Source organism: Chiloscyllium punctatum, chromosome 11 (assembly GCF_047496795.1).
Source record: "Chiloscyllium punctatum isolate Juve2018m chromosome 11, sChiPun1.3, whole genome shotgun sequence".
In the NCBI taxonomy this organism is placed as follows: Eukaryota; Metazoa; Chordata; class Chondrichthyes; order Orectolobiformes; family Hemiscylliidae; genus Chiloscyllium; species Chiloscyllium punctatum.
In genome coordinates, this window is record NC_092749.1 from 35,247,010 (window position 1) to 35,266,443 (window position 19,434).

General features: G+C 40.9%; 1 protein-coding gene across 1 annotated transcript in view; it reads right to left on the reverse strand.

Moving 5' to 3' along the window:
- Window positions 1-19,434, reverse strand: part of LOC140482887 (tetratricopeptide repeat protein 7A-like) — a 361,467-nt gene that overhangs the window by 239,049 nt on the left and 102,984 nt on the right. The window contains exon 10 of the mRNA XM_072580610.1: window positions 6,728-6,811. Coding sequence (XP_072436711.1) covers window positions 6,728-6,811 — 84 coding nt within the window. The remainder of the gene's footprint in view (window positions 1-6,727; window positions 6,812-19,434) is intronic.

The following is a 19,434-nucleotide window of genomic DNA, read 5'->3' on the forward strand; positions in this document are numbered from 1 at the left end:
ATTAACTTCATTTTGTTCATTTCTTGTAATGCTATTGTTCCGTAAATATTTAAAATTAGGGGAAAAAACCAGCAATCTATGATGAGCAACATTAGCAGTCTCTAGGCAATTATCTATCTAAGTGCCTTATCGTGTACAATTACTCCATCTGTGCAGTCTGTCAAGCATTGGGTCCTTGTGACATATGTTCAGAGGAGCAAAGGTATAAAAATGGGTCAAAAGAGTTCACAAAAATTGCTCAAGGAAATCAGAATGCATTTTTGCATAATTTAATCAATGTTCAAAAACAAATTGGAGTAGAATGGCAGCTCTTTATATGTATTGAAAAACCTTCTGGTTAAAAAGTGTTCACTGACATTATTTAGAGAGAGGGAAGCTCTTACATATCATGTCAGATCAGTGGTAGATTCCAGAGAAGGCATTACATATGGTTTAAAGTATAAATCTGGACAAAGGAACTAAAGGCATTCTTGCTAAGTTTACAGGTGACCACAAAGACAGGTGGAGGGACAGGTAGTGATGAGGCTTCAGAAGAACTTGGACATGCTATGAGAGTGTATTCTGCTGCAACTTCTTTCCACAGAGTGGCAAAGTGTGAGATTATAGATTTTAGTAGGAAGAATAGAGGCAGTGACTGTTTTCTAAACTGGGAAAGGCTTTGGAAATCTGATGCACAAAAGGACTTGGGAGTTCTACTTCAGGAAACTCTTCAGGTTAACATGCAGGTTCACTTGGCAGTTAGAAAGGCAAATGTAATGTTGACATTCATTTCAAAAGGACTAAAATACAAGAGTAAAGATGTGTACATGAGGGAGTATAAGGCTTTGGTCAGAGAGCAATGGAATATTAAGCAGTTTTGAGCTTTATCTAAGATATAAAAGAGATTCTGGTGTTGGAGGGGATCCTGAGGACATTTACAAAAATGATCCCAGCAATGAAGACTTGTGGTTCATGACTGGGAGTCTGTACTCAATGGAGTTTAGAAGGATGAGGCGAATGTGATTGAAACCTACAAGATACCAAGAGGCCTGGATAGCGTGTACAAGATGTTTCCAATAGCGGGAGAGAGTAGGATCTAGGGACACAGCCTGAGATGAAGGACTGACCCTTTAGAACTGAGATGTGGAGGAATTTCTTCAGCCAGAAGACTGTGGAGGTCAAGTTATTAGTTTATTTAAGACAGGGATAAATAATGAGTGATGAGTGAGTGGATCAAGGGTTATAGAGACAAGGCAGAAGAATGGGGTTGAGAAACACATATCAGCCAAGATCAAAGAGCAGAGCAGACTCAATGGGCTGAATGGCCTAATTATGCTATTATATCTTATGGTTTTATATCCAAGGGCTGGTTTACATTGATGTTAAATGGAGAAAGAATTATGAACAGAGGACTAAGGAGGAAAATAGGCCATTTAATCATTCCGTCATTTCCGTCACCTCCAAACGGACCCCACCACCAGGGATATATTTCCCTTCCCTCCCCTATCACTGTTCCGAAAAGACCACTCCCTCCGTTAGTCCCTCATCAGGTCCACACCCCCCACCAATCCAACCTCCACTCCCGGTACCTTCCCCTGCAACCGCAAGAAATGCAAAACCTGCGCCCACACCTCCCCCCTTACTTCCGTCCAAGACCCCAAGGGATACTTCCATATCCGCCACAAATTTACCTGCACCTCCACACACATCATCTTTTGCATCCGCTGCACCCGATGTGGCCTCCTCTATACTGGGGAGATAGGCCGCCTATTTGCAGAACGTTTCAGAGAACACCTCTGGGACACCCGGACCAACCAACCCAACCACCCCGTAGCCCAACACTTCAACTCCCCCTCCCACTCCACCAAGGACATGCAGGTCCTTGGACTCCTCCATCGCCAGACCATAGCCACACGACGGTTGGAGGAAGAGTGCCTCATCTTCCGCCTAGGAACCCTCCAACCACATGGGATGAACTCAGATTTCTCGAGTTTCCTCATTTCCCCTCCTCCCACCTTGTCTCAGTCAATTCCCTCGAACTCAGCACCGCCTTCCTAACCTGCAATCTTCTTCCTGACCTCTCCGCCCCACTCCACTCCGGCCTATCACCCTCACCTTGACCTCCTTCCACCTATCGCATTTCCAACGCCCCCCCCCCCCCCCCCCCCACCCCCAAGTCCCTCCTCCCTACCTTTTATCTTAGCCTGCTGGACACACTTTCCTCATTCCTGAAGAAGGGCTTATGCCCGAAACGTCGATTCTCCTGTTCCTTGGATGCTGCCTGACCTGCTGCGCTTTTCCAAAAATACATTTTCAGCTCTGATCTCCAGCATCTGCAGTCCTCACTTTCTCCTCCATTTAATCATTCACGCCTGCTTCACCATTTAATACAACTGTCGCTGATTGGTTGCGGATTCAGGTCTACTTTCGCCATTGCTTCCCCCAACAACCCCTACTCTTCACTCCTTTGTATATGAAAAGTGGAGCTAACTTACCCTTGAATATAGCCAATGAACCATTTCCCAAAGAAAAAAATGCAGATTAACGATGGCTTATTCTTAAACTGTGTCACCTAGTTTTAGACTCCCTGTCAAGGGGGAGTATTCTCTCAGGACCCACCCTGTCAATCCCCTCAGGAGTTTGTGCATCTCAATTAGATGACCTATCATTCTTCCAATTCCAATGGGTAAAGACCCAATCTGTTTGCCTTTTCTTCATAAGGTAAGGCTTTCAGCCCAGAAATGAGTTGAGGAAATCTTCGCTGAACTGTTTTTAACACAATCACATCATTTTCACTAATAAAAAAACAAAATTCTAACAGTACTCTGTACGTGGTCTCACCAAGGTCCTATGCAGCTGCAGTAAAGTTTCCCCACTCTTAGGCTTTATTCCCTGTGTTGTCGCATACCCCATTTAAATTATTGCATATTATTAGATTAATTGTAGCTTTTAAAATAGAATATGCGTGGAGATTCAGAAAAGCTCAGCATACAATAAGTCCTCACTTCCAGTTCTGAAAATCAATACTTTAACTGAATCACATGATCTCACACCAATCAATATTAAAACCAGTGTTAGGTTTTTTTTTGCATGTCACTCAGTCACGTACAGGTTCATAGTATGGGCTAACAAACCAGAATGGACAGAATGTTGGCTGGCTGGTAGGATGTGAAAATTGAAGTCTCACAGGGTCTGTGTTGAACCCTCAACATTTTTCAGTTTATATCAATGATTTATGAGGGGCATTTTGACTGAATTTGCGGATGATATTAAGATAGGTAAAAAAATGTTGCAAAGTTGATATAACAAGGATGCAAACTAACATAGATTAAGTGGATGGACAACAATCTAGCAGATGGAGGAAAATGTGGTAAATCTGAACTTGTTTGCTTTGACAGGAAGAACATAAAGGTAGACTATTATTTACTTAGTAAATGACTGCAGAATTGTGAGGTGACAAGAGGTCTAGGTGTTCTACTGCATGCATTCAAAATGTTAATACGCAGGTCCAGTAGTTAGGATACTGGTCGAGTTTTTACTTTATATATGCAAGTCCAGATTTAGGTTTCTGGAACTCCTTTATCCAAACAATATGTGAACCATTTGCCTGAACCTACCTTATTTGAATGAAGACACAGATTATGTAGTCACGTAGCCCTGAGCTCCCCTTCTCACATGGTACCTTCACAAATGCATTTATTTAACTTGGTTTACCCATCTAAAGTAGATTTTTAAAAAAGCATACAACCAAAGGCCTCCAAGCACATCATTCTCAAACTTATTTCCAAATCCTCAATAAACACAAGGATTTTTCCTTCTTATATTCTTTAAAGCTGCAGAAAAACCAACTCAGAAGAAAACCTATAAGCAAACACTCAATAGTTTTAAGCTTACTTATCATCATGAAATGCCATGTCTGTGATAGTGCAGTATAGAGTCAGGGAGTGGTAAGGAGACTTGATATGAACTTTAACCATGTGAGAGATCTGAGATATGATAAATGTACGGGTGGGGGAGTGGGGGGTGTGGGGTTGGGAATCAGTGAGCTCACTCAGCTGGACTGCTTTGCAGAGTAAGGGCTGCAGCACAGATTTAATTCCCGTTTCTGCTGTCTTTTCAACCTTACCCCTCACCCAAGGCACTGGACTCTCAGGATAAACTCACCAGCCCTCTGGAACAATGGCGACTGAAATAACTGCACAGAGGTTGGGTACCGTCACCAAGTCACCCTTTATTTACTACTGCACAGTACACTTGCTGTGGACTGACTCCAAGCTGGCTGGCCACAACTGAGGAGATTTTAATCTCTTGTTTATAATATTTATTAAACAAATTACAAAACAAAACAATTTACAAAAAACAGTTAACATTTACAGCTGTATGCAACAGCAATTTTACAAGAGAGAGGAGCAGCAAAGCCAGACCCCAAACCCTACCATTCAACCAGTTTATAGGGAGATGAAGACAAACCTCAAATCCCAGTTTCACATATAAAAGACAGTGACAATGACATTTCTAGATAAAAAGGACAATCCAGTTACATAAACTGGTACATACGATACAGACCCAGCAAGCTCCCATCCCTCCCACCTTCCAGCCACTCTAAGGCAGCCCGCCCCTACGTACCTTCCAGCTCTCAGTCCACCCTGACACCTTTCGACCACCTCAAGGACAGCCTACCTGGGGTGACAGCGGTCAGGACGGCCTACCCACCTTCCGGCTTCACTAACCACCCTCAGCACCTTTCGACCACCTCTGGGGCAGCCTACCCTGGTACCTGTCTGGAGTGACAGGGGTCAGGACGGCTACCCGCCTTCTGGCTCTCGGTCTACCCCTACGTACCATTGGGCTCTCACCCACCCTGATGCACCATCCGGCCAGTGGGCTATCCTGGCTAACCTTCCGGCCACCTCTAGGACAGCCCGTCCCCTTCCCTGGGACGACAACGTGCAGGGTAGCCCACAAACCTTCTGGATCTCAGCCTGCCCCTACACACCTTCTGGCTTTCGGCTGCTCTGACACACCTTTCGACCACCTCTAGGACAGCCCGTCCCGATTACCCCTTCTCGGGATGACAGTGCTGAGAACGACCTACGCACCATCTGGCTCTCAGGGCGACTGGCATCAGGGTGGCCTACCCACCCTCCGGCTTTCGGGACAGCCTACCAACCTTCAGGTTCACAAGATGGCCTACCCACCCCCCACTCTCAGGGTGACAGCCTTCAGGACAACGCATGAGCCTCCCAGCTCACAGCAAGGCCTGCCAGACCCAGGGACACGCAAGACAGTGCAGGTGACAGACCCAGGAAACACCACAATAGAGTTAGTTATCAAAAAAAGAGTCCTTTCTGGTACACAATCCAAATCTATACAGTCTTCAAGATATAGAATCCATTTCCAGGAAGAGTCCACTCCAGTATACAATGTGCAATGTCAGAATTAGAGTCCACTCCAAACTGCAGAGTCTATTGCTAAAAACAGAGTCCGCAACCAAGGGCAGAGTCCACTCCTGAAGGCAGCAAATGCACACCCACAGGTGTTCAGTCTCCATAGAGTCCTGGCCCAGTCTTGGAAAACCAGGCCCACTCACAGGAACATAGTACAGGTGCAGTTAACTCACAGGGGTTTGGTGCACTCCTGAAGGCAAGATCTTCTCCAAAACTCCAGGATACAGCAAGTGCTCAACTCCCAGCACACACAGGTGTTCAATCTTCAGAGGCCCAGTCCCAGGGCTAGGCCTCCCCACAGGAACAGCTCCTCTGGTAAAATGTATGTCTTCCACAAGGGCTCAGTCCAAACACCAAAAAACAGTGAGGATACATACAAAAAAAACAAAGAAAACTAGAGTCCAAGGGCTAAGCCCCACCATAAAATCCAACCCAAAGTTAACAAACCCAATCAAGAACCTCATAGTTTACAAGGTCAACCTGGTCCCAATCACTACAGTGACTTTCACTTTTTTCAGGTTTAAATTAATCATCCCAGAGATCTTTTGCACACAAAACTTAGATCATATCCAAACTCGAAATTTGAGGAGGCACAACAGGCAACTCTCTGAGATCATTTAAAGGAACAACTGAACATAATGACAGGATGCTCTATTTGGTTTAAATTGAGATGCATTGCCTACACAATGTTCCTTTTCTACATTTATTTTGTAAGAAGAGAAACGTGAGATAAAAATAAAGCTATCACATTACTAGTATGTTATAACTTTATGATGCAACAGCCAATTACTGCAAAGCTCACTTTAATCCACAGGGTGTAGTGGCTAACACATCTATGATTACTGCCCTCTACATGAAACATCATGCACAGATAACAAACGAGCCCATCACATACTACACTATTGCAACTGATACAAATAGCATCACACATCCATTTGTGCACAAACACCCCAAATATATTGGGCAGTAATGGAAATATTTGCATATTGAATGATGTACGTCATGTAATTAATACATACACAGATAAACACACAATAATGTTTGCAGAAGATGAGTTACTTTCAGTTGCTTAACCAATATGCAACTTTTCTGTTTGTACATGGTGAAATATGCATGTGCATTAACCTGAGAATGAAAATAAATTACAATCTGGTCATAGCATTTTCTTTGACTTGGTGTGCACATAATAAAAAACATACTCGAAAGTTGCAGAAGTCCTCCTACTACATTTCAATGTCTCAGTGTTGCATCAAGATGATGAAAGATTAGAATGACATTGATACTGCAATGAAAAACCTTACCTTGCCACAAGCGACCAATGAAAGTGCTAATTGATACCACAGGTGAAATTCATCGAATGCAAACTTCATTGCTCTCTCCAAGTACTGAGGAAAGAAATATTTCAAGATGAGATGCATACTTGATAAATAAGCCAATAAAAGGAAGTTGATAACAAGAATACTATAATTTCTACTTGACAAATGTACATCACCAATGGAAATCAGGGACAGAAGATCTGGGTTCATGTTTTGCCTACTCTAGAGTTGTGTCATAACATGAGACTACCAGTCCCAAGAGCAGAAGTAGGCAATTCAACCCATCTAGTTTGCTCCACCATTCAATAAGATCATAGCTGATCAATTCCACTTACCTCTCTTTTCCCCAAAACTCTTTATTCCATTATTGATTAAAAATGTCTCTCTCAGTCTCAAATATACTTAATAACCCAGCCTCAACAACTTTCTACAGTAAACAACTCCATAACTTCGCTACCCTCTGACAGCAGAAATATGGAACCCCTTCTTCTGAGGTAACATCCTTTGGTTCACATCTACCCTGTCAAGTCTCTGTAGAATCCTGTACATTTTAATAAACTCACCAATCATTCTTCAATACTTCAACAAGTACATGCCCAATCTACTCAATCTTCTCTCATAAGACAGTGTCCAATCTTACAAAAGCTGAGTGAATATTCTCTGTACTGACTCCAATGCCAGAATAGAATACCCTTTATTGTCATGTGCACTCGAATGGTGCAGTGAAAAGTTTGTGATGTTGCCGCTTTGGCACCAGCTTAGGTACAGGGTACAGGATACCTAGATAGATACTTAAGTATTTGTTACAGAACTGAAAGAATAAGAAAATAGTCAAGCATAGGAATACAAAGTTTTAAAAAGTACTCAAATTAGTTGAAGTCCAGAATAAGAATAAAAAGTATCTTTTAAAAGTACTCAAATTACAGTCTGTGCCCACAGGGCTTCAGAACTTGAGGCCTTGCTGCCTCCTCGCGCTGGCTTCCGGCCCACAACTTGCCTCCAGGACCCATCTCCCAGGCTGGAGCCCAATGTGGGAGGCAGTCCAAGCCCAGGCCAGCCTGGAAGATGGGTCCTAGAGGCGAGTTGCAGGCTGCAGCCTGACGCAGGAGGCAATCCAAGCCCAGGCCGGCCTGGGAAGCGAGTCCTGGAGGTGAGTTACAGGCCAGAAGCCAGCGTAAGGAGTTAGCGAGGCCTTGAGGTAGGAAGCCGTGCAGACACAGACAGTAATTTGAGAACTTTTTAAAGATAGCGTCTGGCTCCGGCCCATAACTCGCCTCCCACCCTGACATGGTCTTCAACTCCTCTCCCTTGCCTGGATGATGACACACCTCTCCCAGTCTCCATTCCCTCTGGGTAATTGTTTATGAAGTTAAAAGTTGGGTGAGGCTTGAGTGGGGGAGAAAACTGCAGAAAAGAGAAGGAAAGAAAGAAAGAAAGAAAGAAAGAAAGAAAGAAAGAAAGAAAGAAAGAAAGAAAGAAAGAAAGAAAGAAAGAAAGAAAGAAAGAAAGAACGAAAAGGAACTGGCAAAGCAGAGAAGCTCTGGCTGGAGTGTCCTGCTCTGGCACCAGCTTACATCTCACTGCAGCACATCTTTCTTTAAAGACAAGCCCTAAAACTGTTCACAGTATCCAAGTTGGGATCTGACTACTGTCTTGTACAGTTTCAGCAAAGCCTCCCTACATTTATACTCCATTCCCTTTGAAATAAAGTTCAACATTCTATTTGCCTTCCCTTTTACCTGCTGGATGCTGGCTTTTTGTGACTCATGTCTGAACAGGTTGATTTAAAATATCTATTCCAATATTAGGTCATTAGGACCATCAGGATCTCAAAACGTTCACCAAATAATAAGGGATTTTTATTGCACTTGCTCTGACGCAAACGTTGGAACAGTCCAACAATGCAAAGGTTGTTCTTTGTTTCACATTATAATTATGCCATCTAGTGGGCCTATGAATGAGCGAACGTACAGTTGGAGCTCAGCTAAAATTATGAAGTGAATACAGGACTTTAACAAGCTACTCGGTTCCATGTGTCATATTGGTGCTTCTGCTTCGAATGACCTAAAACCATAAAATTGTCCTCTATGACTTTTGTCAGGAAGAGTAATAAAGTAGACAAGGCGTTCATTCATAACTCTAGCCAGAAGCTCCATGTTTTACTGGCAGATGTGGACATGATCAGATTCATTCATGTACAGAGCCTCACAACACTTATTACCTTTGCTCATATGCTGAGTATGCCCAAGACAAGGCACTAATGTGCATTTTAAGAAGGAACAAAAAAAATTATCATCAGGGATCAGAAGAAAACATCTTCCTATCAATTACTGCTTTTAGCACTTAATCACCTCAGTTAAGTTTCATGCCCGAGAGAAAAAACAGCAAGGATTTCAACTTAGGCTTGAATATGCACTACTGGCTCAACTGTATAGCTGCAAACCTTCATCAGGAGAAAGTGCCCTGAACCACTGAATTATCATTTCAAATGGGAAAGTGTATCCTGGATTCATGTCCATTATCCCCAAAAATCAATGTGCCAAGGTCGACTGTTTAAAAGGCCTGAGCAATGTTTAGGGTCTTTGTACCAGTTATAACAAAAACATTAAGGTCTTCTAGTCCTCACTGTCCTTGTCCCATCCATACAAACTGATACCAGCTCATGCCCCTGTACCTAGCTCCTGAGGTTTCTTACATCATCCATGCCAACCTATGCACCTATACCTACATCATGGCCCCTCAAACCCTCCATGTCAACCTACATCCTTCTAACTAGCAGTCCAAAGTTAGTTAAACTCCCTACGCTAACATAATGCCAAATGGTAAACTAAATGTAGGTTCTGCTTATTTCAAGCTACATGACAGCATTACTTAGCAGACAGATTTACTATGAAAATTCAGCAACTTTTGGAAGTGGAAAGTACACTAGCATCTCCCTCATAACACATGCTGCAAGCTTGACTGCACGATGGCTATTGGTAACATGTTCTCCATTTTGATGACTTGGTCGCCAGCATATTCCCTCTTAGAGTGACATCAAAACAAGTTTGACAGCCATAGACCTTACACATGTTCACATCTAACCATAAATAATCCAAAAAGTGTGCCTGCCCTTTCAAAAAGAAAACTTCCAGTAAGTTAGACTATTTCATCAAATTGATAATTCCCACAAGTTTTTTCAGATATTTCAGTGACAAAAACTGGGCCCAAGTTAAGACAGCTGTTCTTCAAACATGTTGCTTGCATGAATCACTTGCATAAAAACACATCTAGTCCCAATGTCCCCCCACTCCTCCACCTTGACGAAAAGAGTGTATGCTAGATATAAGGTGATGGGGGAACACATGCCCTTCCATCTCTGCAAATATTCAGGGACTTGTGATTTAGTAAACTGCTTTCCTTATATTAACACTCACTACCGAAACAAGAATCAACACTTAAAATTATCTTAGAGAAAAAGTAGATCAGCATGTAGTCCTTTAAAACTTTTAGGACTTGTTTGAAATTAGCCAAGAAATTTAGATTAATGTTTCCTCCTTGATGAAATAGAATTGAGCAGTATGAAGTAATGCACCACGCTAAACTATAGCCTGACATTAAATGGCAAGCTCACAAATACAGACTGCACAATGAAGCTTACATACATTACTAAAGCGCAGCAAAAAGACTTTTAATCCAAGCCTGCACTATATTATGATGGTGATCCTATACAGAAGAACTGAAATAAAATTATTGTTTTACAGAGCTACATATTGATAAATCCTAGAGCAAAGACTGTTTAGCAAAGAGAACATTTGAAGATATGAGATAGTTTACTTGGTGCTCTGTTGTTAGATAACCTTACTCTGAACACTTATCCAACTGTACAATGCATTTTGTGAACATAACTTTTCTTTTTTTAAAAAGTAAATTAAAAGTTCATGAAACACAAAGACATACGACAAAAATTCTCTTTCCTTCAACAAAAAATGTGACTATCGAGTGTTAGCAAGCTCATAAAGTGTAAAATGGTTTGATCAAGTGCTTTTTTAATAGAATGAAACAGAGTGTATTTTCCCCATGCAATTGTCTCCAATCTTCCAACGATATTAGCGATTCCTCACTAGTTTATTATTCTAAGAGTATTAATAGCTCTCCAGTAACTTGAACCTCATCAATAATTAAACATAAATTACAATCTCATGTAAAGGTCTATCTCACTACATCCTGACAACCAAACAAAATTTTTCATTCAATTTATGTAAAAGTCAGGATAAAACTGTTGGGATTATTAATTATTTAATGGAAATTACAATAGCTCATTAATTTAACAGTATACATGGGAACCTTTAGACTTTCCCACAGCCAATTCTAAAGTTTATCTCCCATCTAACAGACAAGAGTAATGTGCACCACATTACCTACCATAATGCCTTCAGGAAAGAATAATAAGCATGCAGCTCAATTTAAAATGAAAGCTGCAGCATTCATCTAGAAGTGGCAAAGGAGTTTAATGCGGAGTTCAAAATACACAGGGGGCAACAGGTGAATCTGCCCTTGAAAGATCCCAAACATCTCAGGAAAAATCAATTTTGGGTCAACAAACGAGAAAAAGTTGCCCCCATACATAGGAAACACAGAATATGCGAGGAACTGCTTTTCCAATCAAAGTTCCTGTCTCTCTCATGTTTTCTTTTCCAATTCCTCTATTCATTAGTTCCCTCCTTTCTCCTCTTACAGTGGTAGTGGCATCCCCAATATCCCCTTAAATTTCTTCCCCTCTCCTCCTTATCAACCCACTCTGGAGTGCAATATTCCCAAAAAAATGAGTATTTGGTCATCATCAGTTTTCTGTTTGTCAAAGCTTGCTGTGCATAAAATGCATAACCTTATAAAGCATTATTAATATAATATTGATTACATTACATTCTATTTAATACATAAATTACCATTAACCATTCACTTATGAAAATTGAAGAATAGCTCTCAAATAAATTGTACTGGATAGTTTATTTAGTCTCAAAGAGAACCCTCAAGAGAAAATATTTGGGGACTCCATTCCTACTGCTGTCACGTTGCATAGACCGTAGTTCAGATTCTGAGTCAACAAATCTATGCAAGCCATAAGCTCCTTGTGAATAATAAAATGGGAATTATATCCCACCACAGTATCTAAAAACATTTCTGTTTTCATTACTTTATTCCCTCACCACTATCAATAAAGAGATGGTGCTTGGGGGAGGGAGTAAGTGGACAGGAGTTGATTAATTTGATTGGAGTTTTAAAATTGCTGGACTTGCCCTTTAAAAGGTGATAAACGTTTTACGCGCTGTGGCTGCAGCAACAACCAGGGGCCAAGAGAATAAACGACGAGGTTACCCACCACAGATGCTGGTCACAAGTTAATAACTAATAAACCAAATAACAAATTTAGGAAACCATTCCTAAAAGCAAAGTGGTTATAATGCAGAAGTTGCTACTACAGGAGTAATTAAGATAAAAACACTGATGCCATTAAAAGAAAGATTATGGGTTGGGGTCAAGAAAGCTTACTACCAAATGTATAGAGACAGAAAAGGAACTATCAGCCAATGGTTAGCAATTCAGATGTTATGAAGTTGGGAGCCTCACATTTAACTTTTCTTATAGATTTAACCCTCTGCTGGACCTTAGCAACCCACCTGCTCAAGGAAGCTGAGGACAACTTTGGAAAAAAACATGGTTTCACAATAACGACTGGGGGGTCAAATGCAGCAAGAATGCCTTCTTCAATTCACCAACCCCTGAAATTGCCTTCTCCCTGGGATTGGTCATGCTATGGGTTTGGTATTGGATTCCTTCCCCAGTCCCTTACTCTGGGTAACATCCTTCTTGTGAGAAAACAAAATTAATGGTTTTCCCTCTGAAATCCCACCCTTGTTAGTATCTGTATGAAGATCCCCACTTGGAAAACAGAACAAACATCAAAATCATAAATATAACAATGAATAAATCTAATAAAGAACTCTAAAAAATGTTTTTACCGGATGAAGTAGTTAAGGTGAAAAAATTTGCTGCATTTACAGGGAAGCTGGATAAATACATAAAGGAGAAAGGAATAGAATACACAGATTGGGTTACGTCAAGTAGGATGGAACTTGCATATAAAACATAATAGCAATAGTGATCAGTTGGTCTAAATAACCTACTTTTGTGTTGATATTTCAATATAATTTTATGTAATTTGGTTAATGTTGGGGTGTGATTGCCGTTAAGTGTTAGAAATTAACAAATGTTTCAGTAATTATTCAGTGACTATATACAATTATCTTTTTCCTCAGAAGGTAGGACATCTTTCAAAATCACCACATTGCTCATTATTAAAATTGCATGTTTATTCCCTTGATCAGATTCAGGAGATTGCTTCTTGTCAACATGTGGCTAACAAGGGATTGCTCTGAAGATGTACTACATGTTTGACAACTTAAGTGCCAGCTGGATGTCTAGCCATGGCATGACTGATATATTGTTGCTGCTAAGAACTGTGACAACACCAAACAATGAAGGGCAAAATATTAATTTAAAACACGGGAAACCAGGCTTGGAAAAAATCAGCTTTCTGGGTCACTAAAATTTATTGCTGATTGAAGAAACTACTCACTCATGTTGGTTCCTAAGCAACCACCTACTTAGATTTGGCTATCAGCAATACACCGCTTTGAGGGTTGCAATAGAGAATTACTGGACCAAATTTAAATTTGAAACAAGATACTTTATTACAAGGTGAAACTGAATTAAAAAAATGTTTTTCATTCTATATACTCCTTAGTTGCTTTTCTAAGATGTGCTTTTACGAAATAGATGTACAGAAAATCAGTTGAACAAGATTGTGTGAGTTTACTTCTAACAGTGCCCATATTACCTCCCCTAACACAAGAAACTGGGTATGGATATCATGACACTGAAGAATTCAACAAACGTTCATTATAACTGAAATAAAACAAAAAACTGCAAATGCTGTTGGTCTGAAACAAAAGTAAAATTGCTGGCAAAACTCAGCAGCTCTGGGAAGAAATCAAAGTTAACATTTCAAGTCCAGTGACTCTACATAAAATGCTTGTGTTAATATTAAGCTGTTATGTTGCAATAGAAGATAATGCTTGTGCTTTAAATAATCTAAATCAAGATCATAAATGAGATCTCTATATAACCTCAGGCCACAATGTACAGTGATTATGTCATACATATATCCCTAAAAGACATACTGACATATTCATCATGAAAATCCTTTTTTTGCTGAAAGCTAAAAATCTATCCCGAATTGATTCATATACTTTTTTTAATGACAACACATACATGTGTTGTCAATTTGATAATTACATTAATTACGTTAACAGTGTGAAACTTGAAAGGGTTCAGAAAAGATATACAAGGATATTGCCAGAGTTGAAAGGTGTGAGCTATAGGGAGAGGCTAAATAGGCTTTGGCTGTTTTCCCTGGAGTATCGGATGTTGAGGGGTAGCCTTAGAGAGGTCTATAAAATCATAAGGGGCATGGAGAGAGTAAATAGACAAGGTCTTTTCCCTGGGTTAGGGAAGTCCAGAACTAGAGGGCATAAGCTTAGGGTGAACGGGGAAAGATTTAAAAATGACCTAAGGAGCAACTGTTTCACCCAAGGGGTGGTATGTGTACGGAATGAGCTGCCAGAGGAAGTGGTGGAGGCTGATACAATTACAACATTTCAAAGGCATGGGATATGAATAGGAAGGATTTAGAGGGATATGGGACAAGTGCTGGCAAATCGGACTAGATTAATTTCGAATATCTGGTCAGCATAGACAAGTTGGACTGAAGGGTCTGTTTACATGCTGTACATTTCTATGAATCTAATGACATTTCAAAATTTGATGTAATGTTTGCAGATTTAGCAACTCGCCCTAAGAGTGTTTGTATACCAAAGGAGGTACAGTTGGTCTGGTGAGGTACATGCTGTTCTCTGTTGTACTCATTTGACTAATTTATTGCCTTGCTGGTTGCTGTTGTATAACAGCACTCCATAATCATCAAAGGAGTGTTCATTCACTCTCCATGCAGAATTGGCATTTCGTGCATTAGCTTGAGCTAGCATCAGTTCCTTCACAATATAGCACCATGATCAAGACTGATTTGTAGGATCTGGGCTGGTTACACATTCTAGAAACCTTTGCTGGTAATTAACTATTTGCATGTAAACGTGCGTATGATGCCTGAATTCTGACGAGCAAAGCCAATCTTCTTCACCCAGCTCAAAGAAGGCACTTGAACAAGAGGAGGACAACAGAAGGATTTCAAAGATTCCCAGAAGGTCTCCGTCAAGAAATGCAACATGGATGGCAACACACGGGAGATCTTCATTTGGAAGAACAAGATTCAGAGTAAACTCTGTATGAAAGGACACAATTCTTTAAGAACATCTGGTTGCAAGAGGAAACATGGAAAAGGAATGCCAATGATCTCAATGCTATGAACCAATTCCACCTCCCAGAAACACCTGTCAAATGTGTGGTGGAGATGTGGTTCTAGGATCTGGCTTAACAGCTGCACAAGATTCCATAGAACGCATAACCAATGACATGAAATTTCCTAGGTGGTCAATCATATTCATCATTGCTGAAAACGATGATTTGCATTTGTAATTCTAACTTACACTCATCAATTGCATTGTCTCGGTGGTTCTTTACTTGCTTGATCATCTCTTTCATTCTTCTCTGACTTCAAAGAAGAATCCCTATACTCAGAATAGTTAGACAATCGGTTGCTAGGCAAGGTCTGAAATTTGTCTTTCGCTTGCTTAACTTTGACCCTCACAGATGTGTTTGCATTTTTGAATTTCCTTAATACTTCCCTTGCTGCCAGTGTTGTGGCATTGTGCGGTCTTGTTGGTCACCTGTGTCTTCCTCAAAGGCCTAGTTTGGCTTCCGGATCCAGATTTCCTGCATACGTGTGCCCAATGCCCTTGGTGCCATACAACTTTACAAATATCAAGAAATGTTAGGTCCTTTTTGGATAGGTGCAACAAACCACATCTGACACAGAGTTTGTAATCTTGGTGTACTTTGCTGACCATAGCAATTGTCTTCACTGTACTTAAAGCATGTACTTATTGTTGGCCTGCCACTACCATCTTCATACTGGTGTCCTTTCTCAAGCAATATGTCAAAGGTATGGCACTTTTCTTGTACAAAAGACCCTTCAGAATGTTTTAATTGGTGTGACAATGATGACAATCTCAAATTAGCATCTCTGAGAGCTTCTCTTCAGGAAGTCACACTCTAGCCCTTGACTGAAGCATCTTGCAAAAAGCTGATCAACAGATTCTGGAGGTTGCTGTCTATATGATAGTTGGAGTTTTCTAATCTTGAAGTTAGTTCTTACCTTGACTTATCTTCAAGAACTTTCAGATTGTTTTGTGATCATCAACCGAAAGACTGGATGTGCTAATTGTGCAAAGCTCACCTTGCCAAATGAAAGCAAGACTTTTGGAGTTCTTTTCCCAAAGCCACTTAGCACTTTATCTATAAAACAGAACTGTATTTGTTCTGTTTCAGAGAACATCTCTGGAACACATGCACTAAAAAACCCCACCGCCCTGTGGCCGAACACATTAACTCCCCCTCCCACTCCACCAAGAACATGCAAGCCCTGGTCCTCCTCCACCACCAAATTCTAGCCACCTGACACCGGAGGAAGAACGCCTCATCTTTCACCTTGGGACCTTCCAACTATATGGGATCAATGCCGATTTCACCAGTTTCCTCATTTCCCCTCCCCTATCTTCTCCCAGATCCAACCTTCCAACTCAGCACCGCCCATTGAAGTGTCCGACCTGTCTATCTTACTTCCCACCTATCCACTCCACCCTCCTCTCTGACCTATCACCTTCGCCCCTACCTTCATCTACCTATTACATTCCCAGCTGCCTTCCCACCAGCCCCAGCCTCCCTCCCATTTATCTCTTAGCCCCCTTGGGCCACTCCCTTATTCCTGATGAAGAGTTCATGCTCGAAGGTCGATTCTCCTGCTCCTCGGATGCTGCCTGATCTGCTGTGCTTTTCCAGCACCACACTTTTCGACTCTGATCTCCAGCATTTTCAGTCCTCACTTCTTCCGAGAACTGCATGTGTTGTCTGCATTCTGCAAGACTTTCACTGGATACCCAATTCATAATGAGGTTTCTGCTCCCCATGATTTTGCCATAGAAATGCTGGTTCTAATATCTTAAGCTAATTAGAAACTGCTAATTAGGGTCCCTAATTAGAAACTGCTCAAAAATGTACTTCAGCCCTTTTATCTATTTTCCTAATGAAAATAATCTGAAGAATTTCTTGTGACTTCAAAGAATGTGCACTCTAACCAAAACATTAGCTCTGTTTTCCTGGTGGTCAGTGTCTCATCTATAGATCTGTGCAGCTACTTTTACTCACAGAAACTCACACTGCTTAAAGCTGAGCAGCTCAGCACTGAGAAAGAGCTTATGCCCGAAACATCGACTCTCCTGCTCCTCAGATGCTGCCTGACCTGCTGTGCTTTTCCATTGCCACACTTTTCAACTCTGATCTCCACCAACTGCAGTCCTCACTTTCTCCTAAGTTTTACGCTCTCCAATGCCATTTGAATCAGCTTTCCAAATATCTAGCAATATATTGGAGTCTTTTACAGATAGGCACTGCTGCAACTATTATGATGTGAGTTTATTGTCACAGATGTTTTACCGATGCAGTAATGCTTATGACATCTCTCATTACATAAGAAACTGAGCATTCATACTATAATGTTGAGGAATCCAAGCAACATTACATTGATTGTTATGTACAAATTTTACATTTCTCAAGCACACAAATGTCTGTGCTAATATTAAGCTGCTTGGTTAGAACACAGGACCATGCTCCAGTCAACTGTCTTGCTTCAAGTGATCGGAGACATGATGGAGTACTAAGATGTTTTAAAACACCTGCAGGTCACATGCTATAATATAGTGATGATATCTTGAATATGTGTCTAAAAGACATCATGACATACTGATCTCTGAAACCTAACATAAGTGTTATGAAAGAAAAAGATGTGAGGTATTTAGAATCATAGAGATGTACAGCATGGAAACAGACCCTTCGGTACAACCCGTCCATGCCAACCAGATATCCCAACCCAATCTAGTCCCACGTGCCAGCACCCGGCCCATATCCCTCCAAACCCTTCCTATTCATATACTCATCCAAATGCCTCTTAAATGTTGCAATTGTACCAGCCTTCACCACTTCCTCTGGCAGCTCATTCCATACACGTACCACCCTCTGCATGAAAACATTGCCCCTTCGATCTCTTTTATATCTTTCCCCTCTCGCCCTAAACCTATGCCGTCTAGTTCTTGACTCCCCGACCCAAGGGAAAAGGCTTTGTCTATTAATCCTACCATGCCCCTCATAATTTTGTAAACCTCTATAAGGTCACCCCTCAGCCTCCGATGCTCCAGGGAAAACATGCCCCAGCCTATTCAGCCTCTCCCTATAGCTCAAATCTTCCAACTCTGGCAACATCCTTGTAAATCTTTTCTGAACCCTTTCATGTTTCACAACATCTTTCCAATAGGAAGGAGACCAGAATTGCATGCAATATTCCAACAGTGGCCTAACCAATGTCCTGTACAGCCGCAACATTACCTACCAACTCCTGTACTCAATACTCTGACCAATAAAGGAAAGCATACCAAACGCCTTCTTCACTATCCTATCTATCTGCAACTCCACTTTCAAGGAGCTATGAACCTGTGCTTTTGAAAGCTGGAAATAGTCATACTGACTGTCGTGTTGTCTCTTGTTGGTTATAAAAGTACTAAATGAAACGAGTCTGTATAAACTCAGTCCAGGCTTAGTGGGTATTCATCAATAACAAAACCACCTATATTTTGGCTGTCTCTCTCAGCTAAGAGTAGTTGGGAAGTTTCTATGTGATAAATTATCTGTGAACATATATGGCTTGGATCTTAGGGTGATATGTTCCAGGATACCACACATCTGCAAGTGTTGGTATAATCTTATAAATAGACAGAGCTCCATATCGCATCTTCCTAATTTGTTTTAAGCTCAGATCTGTTCCATTGCAATGGGTGTTTGAAATAGAACTAACGAATAAGTCTACACAAATTTCTACCTCTCACTAGACCCTTACAAAAGAATGGGACTATGGTAAATGGTAGATGAATATGATTTGCGAAAATGGTTCTACAAGGTCAGTCACCTTGTTTCTTAATTCTGCAGTCTCTGAGCACAGAAGAAATACACCAAAGTGATACTGATGTCAGAGGAACTCCAGCTGTCTGCACCAATCCTCTCAAAGTGATTTTCCTTTCAGATAATTCTAGATGGTAATATTTGGTAAATGGAAGAGAACTATCCCACAGAGCATCTTACACATTATACCAATAAAAACTTTATTGTTAGATACTCAGGAAGTAACTGTGAAACAAAATGACTCTTTATGTTGCTTTTGTCTTCCTCTCTGCAAGACAGTAACAGTGTAATATGGACTCAGTCATTCAACTGATGAAAAGATTTCCTGATTAAGATAAAAATGAGAATTAACTTTCATGAGAGGAGGAATATCCCATCAGATTAGAAAAGAATGACATAAAAGCAAAAGGCATTTCACTCACATATTGGCCCCAATTTGCAGAGATGGGGTAAGAATTTTGGTTGGC